The 20,406-nt window shown below is 43.9% G+C and overlaps 1 protein-coding gene across 14 annotated transcripts in view; it reads right to left on the bottom strand.

Annotated features, from left to right (window-relative positions):
* NARS2 (asparaginyl-tRNA synthetase 2, mitochondrial) overlaps positions 1-19,525 on the bottom strand; it is a 53,756-nt gene extending 34,231 nt beyond the window's left edge. For 8 of the 14 annotated variants that reach the window (XM_074932711.1, XM_074932735.1, XM_074932690.1 and 5 more), the window contains exons 1-6: positions 19,346-19,525; positions 15,521-15,630; positions 14,535-14,655; positions 13,710-13,850; positions 10,082-10,162; positions 1,019-1,119 (exon numbers count right to left, since the gene is read on the bottom strand). In XM_074932711.1, coding sequence (XP_074788812.1) covers positions 1,019-1,119; positions 10,082-10,162; positions 13,710-13,850; positions 14,535-14,655; positions 15,521-15,630; positions 19,346-19,477 — 686 coding nt within the window. In that variant the 5' untranslated portion in view covers positions 19,478-19,525. Of the gene's footprint in view, positions 1-1,018; positions 1,120-10,081; positions 10,163-13,709; positions 13,851-14,534; positions 14,656-15,520; positions 15,633-19,345 lie in introns of those variants that run through there. The other 6 variants (XM_074932714.1, XM_074932722.1, XM_074932742.1 and 3 more) reach the window with 5 other exon arrangements.
* Positions 19,526-20,406: the final 881 nt, after the last annotated feature.

Here is a 20,406-nt window from a genome sequence, read left to right as displayed (position 1 = left end):
TCTGGTCTCTGAGGGGCTTTATCAGCCATTCAGCTGGCAAGCAGTGATTTGGCTGAAGTACCATGTCTGAGGAGAAACCACATTGCAAGCACTCAGAAAACTGTGCCTTCAAATAAGGGATTGCACTGATTTGACTCCATCTATTTATTGGGAGAATTCAGTGTAGATGAGGACCAAACCCCCTAATCAAAGGGAACTTTGACAGACTGACACTTTCACCCCTAAAAACCTTAGTGAAATATTAACATTAAAAGCTTAAGGATAATTTGTTTTTAATCAAAGTCAGTTTTAGCTATTTGACTAGGATCACTTTAGTGGCTAGAATGAACAAAGACCAGATTTCAGGAAGAAATTTTTTATGATGAGAGTGGTGAAACACTGGCACAGATTGCCCAGAGAGGTGGTAGATGCCCCATCTCTGGAAACATTCAAGGTCAGGCTGGACGGGGCTCTGAGCAACCTGATCTAGTGGAAGATGTTCCAGCTTTTACAGGGAGGCTGGACTAGATGACCTTGAAAGGTCCCTTTCAACCCAAACCATTCTGATTCTATTCTATGATAAAGCATCAAGTGTGAAAGAAACGAAACAGAAGAAATGAGAATTGGCAGAAGAAACACAACGGGAAGACTGAAGGAGACAGAAAAAGCAAACTTGAGAAAAAATGAGAAAAAGAGAAAAGGAATGTGATATCTAAAATGAAAAAGATTTTCTTGCTGAGACATGCCAGATGTGAACAACATAGTCACTTAAGGTATTAATTATTAGCAACATCCTACAGCCATTCCCATAATGATTACGTCTCCATCCAATATTCCCAATCCACGGCAAGCAGGACACTCCTAGTATTTAGTTCACAGACCATAATTTAAAAGCTGGTCTCTCGCACCATCACCCAGCCACTGCTGCTCTATTAGTTTCTGGCACACACGTGGCAGACATCTAGCGGATACCAATGGGGCAAAATTACTGACCAAGAAGATCCTACAGATTGAGACAAAAACTTCTCGTTTTGCTCACCCTGACATCACTTCCAAATGGAGCTGGCCAGAAACTGTCAAGAAGGCAGGCACATTGAAGAAATGGGTCTTCTCTGCAGATTCCCTTGCCTTATTTGATGTCTGTAAGTCAAAAAATGAGCAAGAAATCAGACTATCGGTGTTTGAATAAGCAGCACAGTTCCTGGCTTATTCTCCCTTTTTTCTCTTAAGAAATTCCATGAGATTCAACCAAAACAGTGCTGAGATGGACTCCAACAGTGTGGTACAACGCTCCCCATCTTTGCTCAGACTGCTAACGAGCTCCAAAACCTACTCAAGCAAAACACATTAAGAAAAAAACCCACAAGATAAAGCATTCTTGAGGACTTCCCTTTCTAGAGGTCCAATGCAAATATGTCTGTGTAGTGAAAAGCCATACTTTAAGTGGAAAACACCACAACTCCCCACCTCCACTTTCAGTGACTTATGAGGATATGGGTTGTAAGTATCACAACAACTTGCAGAACAAGTTTGTGAACTGTGGCACGTACCCCATGTCACCAGCAAAGCTTGGACACATGAGCACAGAGGAAGGATATGCAGTTCTTTTAACATTTCTCAAACTAACAAAAATTGTAAATTGGATCCCCAGCAATTAGTTATATATTGGTTCAATGGAGTGGGAAGTAACTTGTTAAGATGACACAGCTTCATGGAGTTTGACTGTTCGCCCAAAATGTTGCGGGCAGCACAGACTCCATACAAAGCTAAAAATAAGCAGCTCTTCACTGCTCACCTCTCGCCTTCGTATTTGGGTATGTCAGGAGCTCTAAATTTTGCTCGAAGAACTGTGTAACTTACACGTTTAAACACGGATCAGCTGAGTTAGGAATGACAGTGTAGAAAGTAAGGAAGTAACAATATGAAAATTAAAACATCAGGAAGGACAGTCACCATTTTACAAGCAAGTCTGAGAACAAGAGTAGTAGAAATACAGATTTTTCTAGAGTAGTCTCTGATTTTTTGATTCCCAGTAAAGTAACATGTATATAGCTAAGGGCTCTGTCTACCTAGAAGTTTGGGAACAGGTGGAGAAACCACATCCCATGTTTTTGGGAAATAGAGACATACAAGATGAAAATCTGTCTGGAACATCTGCTGAAGAACATTTTGCTCAGCAACATAAGAAAGATGCCAGCCTAATCGACCCAGACTCCAAATATAAGTATTGATTTTCACTCTTCCCTACCAAGATGAACAGTGAGGGGGAAGGGAAGAATCTCTATCATTTGGAAGTTTGAAACTTCACACAGAATTGCCTTCAAAATTCAATTTTAAGTCTGATGAGAAAATGGAGGATAATTTTCCGTGTCAGGTGCACTGACTTTTAGCAAAGACTTTTTTTAAAGCAGCATTATTTTCTTTTCATGGGCAAATGAATTTGTTTCCATTGCAAAAAGACAAACAGTAATCAAAAAAAAAAAGAGAATGCAATATCCTTTTAAGACTTGTTATTCAGTCTTCAAAAAAAAGCAGAACTGAAACCATATGGAGTTGGAAACATCACAGCTTACACATATATAGGCACTGAAAAACAAACTATGCTTTATTTCAGCTTTTGCATATTTTTTCAGGTCAATGGATATTTTAAGCATTAAAAAAACTACGAGTAATGGAAAATTTAGCAAGTTCAGTGTTTCAGTATAAAAAAAACTCTAAAAAAAAGGCCCATTAGATGGGTTACGTTGTGTTATGTTAGGTGATGTTATCTTTTCGTTTTTTAATTTACAGGCACAAAAGAAAAACTAAAAGACCTCTGTGTCAAGCACTTCAGAAGTCATTTGAACATAAGGACTGTGCTTCACCATTTCCCTGGCAGACGCCAAGCTGACCCTAAGAGACCAAGGAGCCCTCACGACAAAGAAAGTCAGCAGCCTGCTGGGCTGTGTCAGGCAGAGCATCCCTTGATTGAGGGCGAAGCGCTCGCTTTCCCAGTACAAGTGACACACAAACATCCTGGACTGAGCCCAGCAAAGGGCCACGAAGATGATTAATGGACTGCAGCATATGAGGAGAGGCCAAAAGACCTGGGACTGTCCAGAGGGGAGAAGGCTCAGGGGGATATCTTATCCTTGTGTATAAATAAATACCTGATGGAAGGGAATGAAGAAGGAACGAGACTCATCTCAGCTCCGCACACAGAGTTCAAGAGGTAATGGGCACAGATTTTTAAAAAGACACACAAAATTTCATCTGAAAACAAGAATAAACTTTTTATTTACTGTGAGTGGTCAAACACTAGAACACATTGGCCAGATAGGCTGTGAAGTTTCCATGTGGGGAGATACTCAAAACTCAGCAGAACAGTGACCTGGGCAACTTGCTCTAGCTGACGCTGTTTGAGCACACCGAGATGGATTAGATGATCTCTAGAGGTCACAATTCCGTGACTTTTAAAAAAACCCCATGAAGATAAATGAGATTTCTGTTTTAGCACTGTTGATATTTCAATGTCATCCCTAAACTCTGGAAGAGTCAAAGGTTCAGGAAAAAAGAACTTTGAAGCTAATCTGAGGTTCGGCTGATCTACATTCACTTCCAAACACTTTCTTCTGAGATAAATTTGAAATAGCCTCTTTTCAAAGTGTAGTTCCTAGAAATTATGCTAAGTGTTGCTAGCTCAGCTAAGTATGTCACTGCCTCCAGCCATCCTACTCCCCAGCTTGCTTTGTCACAGGGAGGTTGCTAGGCTTGGGCTTGTTTGCCAGCCTTTGATATTCTACAACCTGCCATTTTTCTCAGTGAGTTGGAAGATGTTGCTTTTGTTCTCAAAAAGCTCTGCTGCTCATCACAAAGATAAAACAGAGACTGCCAAAGACCTCAGATCACAAGGCAGTTTTATCTCTTCACAGCATCACACTAAAGAGAAGAGCAAGCTTGCCTTGCACCATCGAGATCAATGAAAATATGACAATTTGTGGCTGTAACCCCAGGACTGCTTCCTTTGTTTCATAGGTTTTGCAGTTCTAAAAAAACAGACAACAAAACCCAAGGATGCAGAAGCAGGCCTCTATTGTTTTCTTCAAATAAACCCAGAGTATTTGCTCAAAAACAATAAGGATATTAATAAACATACAAACATCCACATACCACAGACCCACGGCCAGAACACTAAAGAGAAGAGCCACGTACCGCTCCAGTTTCTCCTACTGCAAGTTTAGTTCAGCTACATTCCTTGTTCCACCAGTGAAAAAAAATCCCACCTAATCCTGTAGGATGCAACTTCTAAACAACAGGAGAGAGACAGACTGGAAGCAGGAAAAGAACAGAAGACATCAGCCACGAAATCTCAACACTTCCCTCCAAATCCACAAACAGGATACAGCTGTCTCAGGAGCTGGAGCTTGGTTTATTTATAATGACTTTGTGTCATTTTTCATTCTCCAGATCAGATGTAATCTCAGGGAGGCAAAGGGAAAATAGACACAACAGTAAGTGACTGGAGGAAGAGTGTGAGAAAGTCTACAGCTCAACTGGACTTATAAAAACCTGCAACCAGCTTGAGGGGCCATGGAGAGATCCCGAGTTGTGTGTCTGCATTGTGAGCAGCTCCTGGACAGCTTCCAACAGAAGGTGAAGACTGAACATTGCAATATTTAGACAAAATTTTACTCCCCCATCACCATTCGATCACCTCACCTCTCCACAGCTGCCCACTTCCTCTCCCTCATTTTGAGAGACAAACTTGACGAATGCGTGTTGTGAGCTGCAAAAAATCAATCCACTTGCTACGCAGGGAAAACTAAATTCTTCCCTCTTCCATCAGAGCGGACCCCTTCAGCAAGGAGGTATCCTGTAATCAGCAACTTTTCATGTGTACAAACACTGACTAACCCACTAGAGGTGGTTTCTCCACTTTACACATTCAGGCTAATGTTTTCAAGTGTCTGTGCCCCAGATTTATGCTCAGCCTTTTAGATCAAGCCTGTTTCCTTATAATAAACAACCATAGCCACTGGTAGAAGACAAATAATAAATAGTAGGCGATGCTATCCCTTCACTGCTGACACAGAGATTTGTTTTGCACATCCCTGACTAGCAAAATGAAGCGACAACATTGTGGTGCTTTTATTTCAATTAGATGAAGTTTTCTCCCACTTCTCAATCCCAATATACCTACTTACTAAAAGATTAGTGGGGGGAAATAATGTGTTTTCTTTCAACTTCTCTTAGTTGAAAAGCACCCAAATTACAGTGGGGAAAGAGAGAGAGGGAATCTCTAAGAAACATGTTGGTGTCTCAGAGTAAACGTGCTATAAACATACTAGGATTCAACGTTAACATCAAAGGCTTTTTATTCTCATTCCAAATACGAGAACAACTGGATTTAGTACCTGTTTTGTTCTCCATCTCCTCAAATGTCTAATGATTTAAAATTATTCTCTTTGATTTCAGCCATGTATTAACTTTTACTTGAGGCAATTAGCTTCAGGAGTGTATAAACCGTTTGATTCTGTCTTTCACTCCATGCAAGCCAAATGCATGAAGGGATCAGAGAAGACTTTAAACGCTCATAGAAATCACTTCTCTAGCCCAGGCCCACAACACCATCCTGCTGAAGTTTCACAGCACCACATCTTTAATCTGGACAGGCCCTGATGTCCCATTATAAACATGATTCGGTTTTCCTTTTTAGACAATAACTGCAAAATTCATCACTTCCAAGAAGTCCTCCTTGCAATTCCAGTCCTAATTCTGATCAGCTGGATTTGCATTGGGCAATAGCAGCTGGTTCTGCTGAGACAATCAGTTCATAAACGTGGACAGGAATTACACGCAAAGATGAACCAGATAGGAACAAGCAGAAACTGGGAGAGTTAGAAAATGCAAGAGCAAGCCCTCCCTCCACTCAGTTCCAGCTTACCCCAATCCCTGCTGAGCACCTCTCTGAAGTCCCAGTCTCCCAGGGACTGGCTGCCTCCCAGACTGTGACACATCTCTAAAAGGGAAAACACCTGACACACTAATTCTGCTGCATTTAACTGTGATTCTCTCAAGCAGATCCCAGCCTTCCCTGGTGCTGACAAGGTTATTTTTCAGCAGTACCTAAGGAACAGTAGGAGTAAGCTTCTGGATCTTCAGCAGCAGGTACATATTTCTGGAGCCACAGTCAGTACAGCCATGAACTTCCACCCTGCCAGGGTGCAACTTCTACATTTACTCCTGTCAGTGGGTAGCAAGAAAAGACAAACACCATACAATCTCTGGATACATTTTAGAGAAGAACAATTCCTGGGTGGTTCTTTGGGTTTACATTTAAGTGTCTTTTCAAATAATGAAACAGCCTGATCCAGACCCTGGGTTCAGTCAGCCACCACCCAGATGCAGTGAGGTTTGTGTGTGGGAAGAGACAAGCCTGATACAGAGCATGTATCACCTCTGCTGGAGCCAACAGGTAGAAGAGTGCAAGCACTCCTTGCACCTAGAGCAAGGTCCCCAGGAAGGAATAAGGCCACAGGCGATACAAACCACACAGGAGTTCTACTTTAAAGAGCTGTGAATGCCAATACAGCTGTTGTGCTTTGTTAACTCACTGCACGCTGAGCTCTTTTAAAAGGCTGCAGCTGGGCAGCAGGGAAAGTGGCTGTCCAGGGCCTCACCATACTAGCTGGAGTGATCTGGGCTGGAAAGACTCTTTCGGAACATAGAGGAGCCTCCACCTTCTCACAGCAGCTGAGGACAGACAAACAAGGAAACTTTCCAGGGAGCAAAGTGGAAAAAACAGAGCAAGAGACCCAGAAAGCAGGGAGCCTTCAACGCTGCAGACAGAGTGGGAGGCTACTGAAAATAGCAGGGAACAGACATGCAGCCGGGTCACAAAGACAAAAGAAAGGCAGATTTCCTAGGAAGCAGCCCCAGAAGGGGACTGGGTAAAGTATCTTGCAACATACAAAGCTGCTAAAGAATTTTAGACTTCAGAAGAAAAAAAAAAGAAAAAAAACAGGAAAGGATCTGCCCTGAAGTGCTAAAACTGCTGGTACAGAGGAATTATTCTCAGATTAAATTAAAGAAGGCCACCTCACCCCGCTGATCTGCGTTCCCCCTATTTCAAGAATTACCTCGCCCTACTTTGCGTTCTACTAAAACACAGCTTTCAATATTCAAAGCTCTTTTGGTGTTTTCAGTAAATTTACTTTAAAGGCAGCAGCACAAGCAAAACGCTTCCCCCCTCCAGGGTTCCAAAGGCAGACACTATCAAAAGGTGAAGAAATCCACAAGTTGGTGTTGCTGATGTTCTCCATGTGGGTTAGGGTCTGCCTGGCCATTTTCACGCTTCTGGCAGATTCTCTTCAAAACTACACTTTTCAGGTGCAGAAAGTCTCAACTGGAAAAGATTTCTCTGGAGTTCTTACTATCTTGAAGTTTATTTGTTTTTTAAAATCTCCTCTGCTTACCACCCTCTTTTCACTGTTACAGTACTTCATTTTAAAAATATTTATCTAAACCAATCTGTCCAGCAGAGAGGGAAGGGATTCTCCCACATCCCAAGTCCTAGTACGAGAACATCCCAGGCAAAGCTACATACAGGCTATTCAGTACGCCCAAAACCAAACAAAGATAATGAGGCAGCTGAACACATAAACATGAATTCTACAGGATTAAGAGGTCTAGGAATCAAAAGAACATATGCCTTCAAAAAGCCTTTTCCTGCTAACTCAAGATACATTTTTCACCATCTCGTCAAGTCTCATGTAAAATCAGATTCCTACCCTCTTCACTTTCCACCATTTCCAAAGAATGCACGTGTCTGAGCAGCCATCAGACATTAGTCAGAGGATTAAAATTGTGCCAGTCAGGAGAAGACAGCTATTAAAAGGGAATGGTTCACAGTGAGTGCAAAACCAGGCTCTACTCTGGTCCTAAAGGTACTCAACCAAAGTTTTCAACTTATTCTACCCACAGCAGGACAGCTAAACTGACGAGCTCCGGGAGAGCTAAAAATAAGTAAGGCAGGAAAAAAAAAACCTGTAAGCAGCAGGTGTGTTGTATCTACTACAAATTCAGGAGCAATAGGACACCAATTTATGTTCTGGTCACAACTGGAGAATAGGTCTTAAAGTTTTAAGTACAGGATTTAAACATTTTTAAAATTGAAGAACCTAATTTGCAGGTTGCTTTCATTGATTCCCATCACCATAATTCTTGGCAACTGCTCAAATATAAGAGGAACAGGAATTTATTTTCTCCCTTGGCTTGTGCAAGCAGTGAATTAAGGGCTAGTTTAAAAAGTGATTGAACACAGCAATGTCTTGATGGTTGGTTTGATTAAAAGCACAGAGATATTCTAAGCTTTGCTGCAAATACCACACCCTTATTTTTACGTCCGACATCCTTCTGTCACCCTTATTTTTATGTCTGACAGCCTTGCATGCATGGCCCAAGGCAGGCTTAACCTTCCCCAGATTTCCACTGTCAAGAAACAAGTGTCACTGCTCCACTGAAGTGGTGACACCAGCATAGCAAGTGGTCCTGGATCTCTTGCTAGCCAAGACCAATTCCGAACAGAGCTTTGCAGAAACAAAACCAAGTCCTAAATTAGGCCAAGGAAGTGCTACACAAAGAAGAAACAGGAAATCAGGGAGAACTTCCCACTTCCCAGCAGCAAGTGGGTTTCTGAAGTCCTTTCTTTATGGCCCAGGCCATTTAATGGGATCTGACTCCACACTTACTCCACACCTTTCAAGCACAGCTGGCACGAAATTTCTCCAAGACAGGTATTATTTACACCTAAGTAATCACACTGGCAAGAGAGCGAGAGGTTTGCCTTGAGCTATGCATTTAGCTAAGATCCAGTTTATACAAGTTTCAGACTCACAATTTAGCACCTCAATCAACATTTACATCAGTGCTTCTGTTACTACCAGCCACCTACGCTGTAGTCCTGCATCCTCTACAGCTTTCAAGTGGATACAATTTGTACCAAAGACGTAATACACTGTACAGCTGCAAACTGTATAATGTTCTCATCATTAAGTGTCACTTGTTTTCACATCTTAATTTGCATGCAACAGCCTGGAACGAACCTTTGGTAGCATTAAGGGATCTCAATTAAACAGGAACAATTTAGTTTAGCTAATCAGCTCTATTGTCCCAGCAAGTAAAAAGCTGAGCCACATGTACTGGTCTGGAAGGGAATCACTAGTAGCACAGGTTAGACCCAGAGATCCTGAAGAACCAGCACACGGAGGCTTTTTGTCATCAGGCTGTGCAGAGAGTGGAAGACACAATCCCACAGCAAGCAACTGCTACCTCAACAATTTTTCTTTTGCTTACAGATGATTCACCAGCAAGGCTAGAGCCAATAAGCATAAGTGGCAATAGATGTAATTGTTTGAGACAGAAGAGTGAATTTCAAATACAGAAGTATAAAAGGCAGATGGAATTTCTTGTGATTCATGGATATGGGGGTTAGGAATCGTGAGAAATCTCTGGGGAAGATCTTAGGAGTTATAGCTCTGTTTAAGTTTCATAGGAGGTTTTGATCCAAGACGTGAACTTCCTATATTGATAGATTGTGGCAGTAATTTGGTGGAGGGATGGGGAGACTTCATAGTATTGGGGGAGACTTCTGACATACAACAGGAGCAGCTTGTAGGGAGGAATATACACACAGGTGAAAAGCAGTTCTAGGTATCAGTGACTTCCTTTTAAGGAGTACTCTCATAGTGAATTATATTTTTCATTTGAAAGCTAAGAAATATTTACGTGTCCTGAACGTTGCATCCCATCTCTCAGGCTCTTATGATCACATCTTTCCATTTACTAAGATGTTCCACCTCCCTCTGCTGTTTTTTTGTAAGCTTTTCCACAGCATCAGTAAAAAAGGTGCTGATTAATGCACAAAAGAGCAATAAAAAGTAATGAATCTTTTTAACTCTGCCTAAATTATTAGTTGAAGCAAAGGACTGCTATATTAAAAAAATAATCACGGAAGTACATAAAGGAAAGGTTTTGTAAAGCCAAACATTTCCTCTACCGTTCAGTGACTCCAGAATTGCTCTGCAAGCAAAAACCAAAACAAACTGTACACAACCCAACTTACCTCAATTTGAAAGAGATCCCCAGCACCTTCACAGTCATTTGATGTAATTATGGGGGTATGAATATGCACGTAGCCATTATCCTGGAACAGACAGAACACTAAAGTTAACTAGCTAAAGATATCAACTGTCAACTTCAAGGATGACATCACCCAGCACACATCATAACTCAGCTATCAGCCCCCAACCAGGACAGCATATGGACTCTTTCAGGCAACTTCTGCCTTACATGGACAAAGACAGAGGACTAACTAAATGCTAGCATGCTTTACAAACCAGTGTTTACTACTTGTGCTTTTTTCTCCATGTTTCATAAGGAAATAAGATTTATGTCATTACTACGGGTTTTTGCAACTGCCCATTTCCACACTGTTCCCTTTTTTTTTTTTTCCTCACTTCCTCCACTATTGTTATATTTTTGGGCAGTTTCAATCAAATTCACCCCTACAGCCTCAACTATGAGTTTCTCCCAGCTTTTGGAAAACGGTGCTAGGCGGAGGACACACTTGGTATTCTCTACTAAGAGAAATGATCAAGTGTTTCAGACAACAGAAATCACACCCTGCATGGGAGACAGGCCTTAAAAACACCCAACCACCACAGAAATGTCAGTCACACCTCGCATCTTCTGATATCAAAGTCAAAATGACTTTGAGAGACAGGGTATACCCTGGCTTGGTCATGTTCTAGGAACCTGGAGCCATTTATGCAATAGCTCACAGATCCAGCAGAAGCCTCCAAAACCAGGAAAGGCTGTATGAAGAAAGGGCCCCTATTCTCTGGGTTTCTCTGCAGTGCAGCCATAGGCTTTTAAACCAGCTGCAACCCAATCTTCAGTGGATGGGTATATCACTCAGAGCTCCGACAATCACATACAGCATGTTAGAGGCAAACACAACTCTACTAACCGTCACCTTCCTAACCTAAGTCTCGCTACAGAGATCAGTGGTGCAGCACAGAGATCATACCTGCGCATGTCACGGCAAACAAGCACCTGGAACCAGCTGATTTCAGCTGTGAACAAAGGATTTATTTTCTTTTGCATCACTAATGTCTAGCATAAAGGGAACCCCTTTAAAATCAGAGTGTGTCAACATTACCATGATACAGGTAGTGATGCACCATAACCCATTGTCTACCTACACAAAAGACTAATAAAAAAAAAGATAAAGTAAATGTTTCCAAAAGCTTGGTTTCACAGCTTTTACCAGAATAATACCAATCGACTATTCACATGACAGGTCCTTGTCCTTATCACCAGCTAGTTAAAAGGCTAGAAAGATAGAATCAGGATTTACTGCCCATCCCAAGAACCAAACCAAAATCAATTTGGACCAAAGAGTTTGTACAAACATGCAATGCATTTTGTGGAAGTACTGTAACAGGACCAAAAGGGAGCAAAGTCCCTGCAGTTGGGTCTAGGCTACCTTGGTTACAGGTGCAAAGCCCTGGGCTTGCTGAGTGCCTGGCAGGAGCTCCTCACTGAGATCCAGTTACTACACAGAAAGAAGTTTTGGAGTCCAAATGACTCGATTTGCATGGGGAGGGTAGTTTCAGCCTACCAATATAAAATGCAGGTCTCTGCCACAGTCCCATGCATAGTCCAGAGACCTGCCGGTCATGTGGCCTCTCAAACCTACATGAGATTTTGGAAAATTGCCTCACCTAGTGGTAGCAGTTGCTGTAAAGAAGCACATTTCACACAGAAGACCCCTTACAAGCTTTGCAAAGGAATGTGAACTGCACAGGTCTGAAGGATGAGAATCACATTAAAATCTCTTGGATAGTTCCTCTTATAAAAGCTCCTAAAATACTTCAAGTGACATTAGTGGCTCTGACAAACCTGGAAGTTAGTTAATATGCAAAATGGAGGTTGTCATTCACATTATGACTATTTTACTATGCCCAGGAAGAGCATTCCTATCCCACATGGACCACAATACTCAGGAGAAGATTTAAAGATGACATTTTAGCCTTCAACATCCAAACCAAAGGTGTTTTCCATTAGTCATTCACTGCTGGAAATGAATAGGCTAAAAAAAAAGGTTTTTAAAGTTACAGAGAGTCTAGATAATTTCGAGCGTGTGTTCAAAAAACCCCACATTTTCTTTCACCGTTAAGCTCTTTAAAGCTTTGCACAGTGAAAAGACTCTGGTTATACCTTCTAGTTATGGTATATTCTGACACTGTCAAGTCAGAAATTGCAACATTTTTGGGATGATGCAGGTGTCAATTTAAAAAGACTGCTTTCCTTCCATCAGGCACAGAGCAAACCACAGATGTTCCTGGTGCCAGGAGAGGTGCGACACAAACATTTGCCAGTATCAGGTCTGGGAGCAGATTTTCCTTATCCCTTTAAAAATCACTTCAGTGTAGCTGCTGCTGCTAAATTAATATTTGTATTTTTTTAAACACTGCTCAGCTCTTGAGCATTTTAAACTGGAAGCTGTGTCAGAGTCTGAGCTAGAGTCAATTTGGAGAAGTAAAGCCTTTGTCAAAATAACATGCTTTTTTCTATCTCGGCTGGTTTCCTTGTCCATGTTTGCAATCACAAACTGCTGTCGGCAATGCCATCTAGTGGCTCCACACCGGAAAAAAACGATTCCCGACAGAGCTGGGTTCTTGTCTTACCACCTGCGACAACGCTGACACCACCAGCAGCTTTACCTGACACAGTATTTCTATTAGGCTCTTAAAAAAACCCCAAAAAACACAAACGTGCAATTCCATACAGATAACTGCTAGAGCAAGCAAGCCTTCTTTGCCACTGCAGGTGACAAATACCAGTGTGTTTGGGACCAGAATTCAATCTCAACAATTCTGACCTGTTCTTTGGGCCATACTAATTACTACATAGGAATTTTGTAATCAGAAAGCTCTGAATATGATCCTACTCAAACTAAAGCCAGTTTATCTAAACTAAAACATGAATGTTCAATGAAGAGCTTTAAAAAGAAAATGTTCAGGTGCGCTAGAGAACTTACTTGCTACCTTTTTTATCTACTCACACAAAGAATTGCAGTCTCTGTATGGCACCTGGCATCAGAGTTAATTCACTGCCTCCACCGCCTGCACAAAGGCTGGACCATGTCCACAGCTTGAGTGACACACTCATAAAACACAGGTGTCTCCCACCCATCAGTTTGAAATGCACCCAAACAGAAGTCTCCTAATGTCAGCTCACAGCATCTGCGCAGACTTGTAAGGCAGTAACAGAAAGGTTAAAAACTGAAAAGAATAACATGAAGCTCTGTGTCAGTTTGTCGGCAGCCTTCCTGCACCACAGATTTCTCCATGTGGGAGGAGGCTTCCATCCAAGGACCATAAAGTCACTGTTCCATATTACGTTGTTTTCCACAGACCACACACAGGTAATTATACTGCAACAATTATATTGGAAGGGATGAGATAACAAACAGTAAATGGGTGGAGAGACACTAACATGACCACCTGATCATAAGCAACAGTCTGGCCAAGGCCTCAGCCAGGACCAGGCCTGGAAAGAGAACCACCGTGTCCAAAATCCACACCCTGCAGTCAAGATGTCCCGCTCCCTCCCTCCCAGTGTGCTCCCATGAAGCCAAACTGAGGGAGTGTTTCACACATAAGGCTCAGTACAGAAGAGACTACCTGGAAGAACGAGTGGATGGCTGCAGTGGCTTCGCTGCGGATTCGCAAGAGGGAGCCAAGCGTGTTGTTTCTGCATCGCAGGTGAGGGAACTGCCGGACATACTCCAGCGGGTGCCTCTTCTTCATTTTCAGGGGAAATGACTAAAAAACAACAAGGAGAGAAGAGGATGAGAACTTAGGAGTCAATATAGTTCTACGGCTATTCACAGAGTACCACCTCTGCCTACTAAAACTCCATTGTCATTCGAAAGCAGAGAAGAACTAGATGCTTTTGCCTATCTTTTCTAGTTAGTTTGTGGATTTTATAACGCTTATGGCAGAGCAAGAGCCATGAACACAAGAGAAGGCAACAGTGCTCTGAAATGCTCCACTTTTGGGATGTTGAGTCCCCTTCAAAGCCAGTTGTTCATCTCACTACTGCAACAGTGAGGCAGTTCCAAACATGCCTGTAGCAGAAACGGTTCTTCCACCTGCACAACCTGGAGTGTTTTGCCAGTCCCACTGTTTCTCCAATTCATATTCCAGCTAGACTTATCAGGTAAACCACCTGGCACAGGTAAGTGCTTCAGGGTGGGACAAATGCACATGCTTAGCTGAGAATGTTCGCCAGTCTCCACGCAGAAGCTCTGCCCCAGAAGAGAAAGCTTTCACAGTGATCCCATGTTTCCCCTTTGACAACCCTAAGGCACCGCTGTCAAATCAAAGCCAACAGGACCACTCAGACTTTAAAAAAAATAAGAGTTTGAAGCATGCTTTGCTGGACATTTGGACCTTTTAATTTCCAAAGCAGTCCTGACAGTTGGGACTCCTGCTGCAGTGACATACCCAAATATCACAAGGTCCCACCACACGGATGGTTTCAGCTTTCAGCTCCATGTTTTGCATCTTATGAGGACTTTTAACCAGTTTCCCTTGTACTTCCACTGCGCTGCCAAAAGTCAGGTCTCTAAGAAACCAAGAAAAAACAACAGCTTAACTAGGTGCTGATATCAAGTCAACTACATTCAGAAGAGTGATTCCTGTTAATTTAGCTGGACCACTTGAGATCATAAGAGATACTGTAGCCATAGGGCTTAACTGATGAAATGAGGAATTATTAAATCTATAAGTGGGAATGTGAACAGATCCACAAAGGTATAGAATAATTTAGGACAAGGTAGGAATGTTGGACAAGTGAGGGGAAAAGAGACAGGCTTTTATTAGAAGTGGCTCTTGGTGGGGACAAACAAAGCTTATAAAAAAAAAAGTAAAAATCAAGTTACATGCAGGAGGTTCCTGGATCATCCTGAAAGTCCCAACCCTAGCCCAAACAACAAACAAAACTTTTGTTTGAGAACAACAAACAAAACGAAGCTGTAAAACAAGCTCATCATTTTATTATAATAGAACAGGCATGCTTATCCAGGGGGTATGCCCACCAAGCCAGCCCTGAAGCTGTTACAGGAAGAGCAACAGCACTCTCCAAGACCTATGGGACAGTTATCCCCAGCTACACTGTGTGATTTCCATGCAAATCCAAGAGTAGCCCAGAACGCCCACACTGCCACAGCTATTAAGAAAATTAGGTCCAAATTGGTCTTACAGGACAAGCAACTGAACCACAAAGGCTTCAGCTAAGTGGAGACAGAGTAGTGGGACGCTCTCCATCCTTAAAACTCCTCCAGAGACCCCAGCCTGCAGCAGTGCTTTTCCTGTGCTCAGGTGCCAGCTGCTGGTGAGCCACTGGCACAAGCCAGGAGGCCTGAGCAGACCTTCCCCTACCCGGCACTGATCAGCACAGATATTTCTCCAGGTATCTTAAACTGACCAACCTGTTTTCCAGGCTGGGATCAGCAACCACCTGGAGGTTTTCCAGAGAACTCCCATCATTTATATGCAGGAACAAAACTTCCTTCTGGGATCGGACAGAGCGGACCCAGCCCTAGAGGTAAAGGAAAAAGAAATTTGTTATTTCTTGGCATGGATTTTGTGTAGTTGTGCTCTTCTTCCAGCTGAGCTGGACATGCTACTTCAGGCTTGTTTCAATTTCTTATTGAAATCAAAGTAAGTATTTCTTTAGGGGCAACAAAAATAATAAAAAAAAGAAGTAGTCAGTGTCAGTTTTTCTACAGACTTCAAAGCAAAGAGAAACAAATCCTTAAGCAGAGACATCAACACTCCTCTCGGGTACAACAGGGTACTAAAATCTACGTGCATCTCTGGGAAGCTGAGAATACAGGAAGTGGCAAAGCACTGTGAAGATGAAAAGCATTTTAACAAAGTACATATTCTTATTAGTGATGCCCCTTCAAAACACTTCTTACTGAAACAGGAGATGTCAGTAATGCACAGTTTTTTTATGACAGCACACTGAAGACTGCTTTGATGATTTAGTACCAATTTTTGTGGCTGTACCACCTGTAGGAAGGTTCCAATTGAAATTTGTTTCCTAGTTGTTTACGTGCCCTAAACCATTAGACTGCTAAAACAACGATGCTGCAGCCAATAAATTCAGGTGAAAAAACCACCATATTCGTGCAAAAGAAAAATAAAAATTAATGCCTTGGATGTTTCTCCTTACACCTCAAAATCAAGACTGCCACAGTGTCCCATGGGGGGAGGGGGGAAAAAAAAAATAATTTAGAAGCATTTTGACTAAAATAATTAAAATAGCACAGCAATTCTTTGTAACAGCAAAACAGTAGAACTGACCATGTACATGTCAGGCTAGAGTTTTTTAATGAAGAGTAACATTTCTCTTAAAAAGAAATTAAAATTTAAGTCAGTACCAAGGCACCAAGCAAAAGTAATAGCATCCAAAATACAACTCCCTTAGTTGCTCCCCAGCTCACAACAGCTGACACAAAGCTGCCCTTAAAAGAAAAACTATCCACCAGGGAGCTTCCAGCTCATGCTACAATGATACTATAGAGAACAACCAAGAACAGTCCTGATTAAACAACCAAACTGACTCTTTTCCAATCAGTTTTGTCTCTTGCTTAACTGTAAGTGCCCAAGTAGTTCCAATGACTTCAAACTGCGCCAAGTGCTTTAGGGATTTCTACCAGACAAATTAAAGCAAATCCATCAACTTCTGTTGTTTAGACTGAACAAACTTTGAGAATTAAACATTATCAAAAGTAAAGCATCCTTAAAACTACAACACAGGTAACAGAGACAAGGCATTAGATAGGGCTGTATAACAGGGAGAGGACAAGTGCATGCAAGACTCATAGAAGATTTTAAAGCCGTGAACCTAACAATTAACCAAACTTCAGCTTTTGCTCCAGCCTCACAATTTCACACAGGGGTTTACCTCAACAACCTCTGCCGGGTGTTCCACTTGAGACAAGAACTAATGCAAGAAATGAGTCTAAAACTAAAGACTGATCATTCGAGCATCCTCATATTCTTATGGCTAAAGCAACAGGTGTTTTAAAAGGTATTTCACATGCCTGAAGCTTTTGTTTATCCTTTGTATTCCAGTAAATCCCTAGAATACATCACATCTACTTGATGCATGATGTTTAACTTATAATGGCAGATGTTTTTCTCAGTTTCATTCCTTGTAAGCTCTCCTTAACAAAACACACAAAACCCCTGAACAAAGAAACATTCTCAAGAGCTTTTTTTCCATCTCATCAGGCTGTTCTGGGATCTGTTAAACAAGGAGAAGAGTCTTGCATCCTGCAATAGGAAATGAGAGCACATCCACAGGCTTGCACTGCAGCAGCAGAGGATGGGGCAGCACTTCACACCTCACCAGGAGCAATGTGTAGGGATGATCTCAACTCAGACCAGACTGCACATTACAATAAACTGGCCATAATAATGTCGTTTTTCAGCCAGACCAGTTCAATATAAAAAAATATTTTTGCCAGCACAGCAGAAGAGCAACAAAGCAACAAGGACCTGGAGTAAAAAAAAAAAAAAAAAAAGGTGATCTCACCAATTTTAGCCTCAATTTATTCCAGCTTGCATTATTCATAAAACTACAGCTGAAAAGCACCTATACTGGATGAGCTCGTTCCTGCCCTATTGGGCTTCATCTGTGTGTGCAGGAATACCAGTGTGCTACAAAATTGGTTTTGAGTCAGTAGAATCATAAGATGGTTTGTGTTGGAAGGGACATTTAAAGTTCATCTAGTCCAACCCTCCTGCCACAGGCAGGGCCACCTTCCACTAGCCCAGGTTGCCCAAAGCCCTGTCCAACCTGCCCTTGAACCCTTCCAGGGAGGGGGCAGCCACAACTTCCCTGGGCAACCTGTGCCAGGGCCTCACCTCCCTCATTTTAAATTATTTATTCCTTTTATCTAATCTAAATCTACTCTCTTTCACTTTAGTTTAAAACTGTTACCAAGTATCCCAGCCCTTTAGAGATTCATTTAGAAATACTGACAACTGCACACTTCTAGCCAAGGGACTTGCACTAAAACAGGGACTAGGTGTCTGCAACTACTGCTCTGTCAGTCAGGAACACCAGAATACAGGGGGGAGACACGGCCCTGTGCTGAGAAACAGTAAAGAGCTCTATTGCTAAAAAGTCCATTTATCTCTGCCTATCTTGGTTCACAACAGGAGGTGGACACGAATATCAATGAAACTGTTAGTTGGCTCTACCTGACACTGCTATAAACTCAGAAGTGGCACAAGACCTAAAGCAAATCTTTAACAACATCAGCACAGAGGTGATGATGGTTCACTCTCCCAAACCAAACATGTGATTAAACCAAAACCGGACAGAGCATGTCTCAGTGTAACCCACCACAGTAACACTCTTCTCCTGCACTGAGTAACTTCAAAGCTCTCACAACACCAAATTGAACAGACACAGCTAAAGCTGCCTCTAGAGACTGCAAGGGAGAGCTGTAAGTTTAGTAAAACATGCACAGGTTCACAGAATCATCTAGGTTGGAAAGGACCTTGATCATCTAGCCCCAACCATTAACCTAACACTGACAGTTCCTAACTCCACCAGATCCCTCAGCGCTGGGTCAGCCCGACTCTTCAACCCCTCCAGGGATGGGGACTCCACCACCTCCCTGGGCAGCACATTCCAACGCCCAACAACCCCTGCTGCAAAGAAATGCTTCCTAATATCCAGTCTAAACCTTCTATGGTGCAACTTGAGGCCATTCCTTCTTGTCCTGTCGCTTATTATTTGGTTAAAGAGGCTCATCCCCAGCTCTCTGCACCCTCCTGTCAGGGAGCTGTAGAGGGCGATGAGGTCTCCCCTCAGCCTCCTCTTCTCCAGACTGAACCCCCCCAGTTCCCCCAGCCGCTCCCCAGCAGACCTGTGCTCCAGACCCTGCCCCAGCTCCGTTGCCCTTCTCTGGCCACGCTCGAGTCATTCAATGGCCTTTTTGTAGTGAGGGGCCCAAAATTGAACCCAGGAATCGAGGGGCGGCCTCACCAGTGCTGAGCCCAGGGCTCAGATCCCTTCCCTGTCCCTGCTGGCCACGCTACTGCTGACACAAGCCAGGATGCCATTGGCCTTCTTGGCCCCCTGGGCACACTGCTGGCTCATATTCTAGCTCTTCTCCCTGAAGCAGAGGCAGTGAAACCGGCGTGAGCCACGCCACTGCAGCTCCTCTCCCTCCCGTTCAGGCTCCGGGTCGGGCCATGACCCGGCACACCCCGACCTCCCGGCCGCACACCTGCACTTGAACCTCGTCAGCCGGCTCCGGGGCCCCCAGCGCCTCACGGACCCGCAGCCGCACCGCCCGCCGCGCCCGAGGCAGGGAGGCACAGCGGCGGAGGGCCCGCCAGCCGCCCCGCGCCCGCAGCATGGCGGAGACCGAACAAGCCGGCCCGGCCCGCTCCCGCACGGCTCCCGCCAGGCCACGCGCCCCCCGCCGCCTCACGTGACCGCCTCACCCAATGGCTGCTGGGGGCTGCCCCAGGGAGCCAATCGGAACGGAAGATCTCCCCGCCCCGGGTACGCCTCTTCCGCCTCCTGGACGCAAAGGCCTCTGGGAGATGTAGTCCATGGCGGATGGGCTGGAGGGACGCGGGTGGCGGGTTATGGCGGGGTGAGGGGTCCTGCTGCTTTCTGGCACCTTGGCGGCGCTGGCCCTGCCTCCTCTGCCTCAGGAGCTGGGCTCCCGTCGCCTCCATTGCGCGAGGAGATGGGGACGGGCCAGGCCGGAGCCTCTGGGGAAATAAACCGATGCCAGCTGGGCTCAGCCAGGCCAGGCTGCAGCCCTGCTCCTCACCTGGTCATGGGAGCGCCTGTGGAAGCTGGCTGAAGGGAGAGGTCTAGGGACAGCGTGCTGTGGATTTTGGGGTCTATCCGCCCCTCTCCTGCCCTCCTGGGTCCCCCTATGAGGGGATAAGCTGCGTGACAGCCCATGCTTTTCCTAATCAGGGACGCAGGACTTTGTTCTTCTCTGCAAGCCTTGCTGGGGGACAAGACTCCTCTCCTGTTCGTTTTTCAGCCTCTTCCAGCTGTGACTGGCAGGTGAGAAGCAGCTGTCAAGTCGAGTGTCTACAGCCCTGGGGAGAAGGACTTGGGGGTACTGGTGAATGAAAAGCTGGATGTGAGCCAGCAACGTGTGCTCACAGCTCAGAAAGTCAACCATATGCTGGGCTGCATCAAGAAAAGTGTGGCCAGCAGCTCGAGGGAGGTGATTCTGCCCCTCTACTCTGCTCTTGTGAGACCCCACCTGCAGTGCTGTGTCCAGCGCTGTAGTCCCCAACATAAGAAGAACATGGATCT

This window comes from Athene noctua, chromosome 1 (assembly GCF_965140245.1).
Source record: "Athene noctua chromosome 1, bAthNoc1.hap1.1, whole genome shotgun sequence".
NCBI classification, from domain to species: Eukaryota; Metazoa; Chordata; class Aves; order Strigiformes; family Strigidae; genus Athene; species Athene noctua.
The sequence above is the reverse complement of the archived record's forward strand: the minus strand, read 5'-3'. Positions and strand labels throughout refer to the sequence as shown.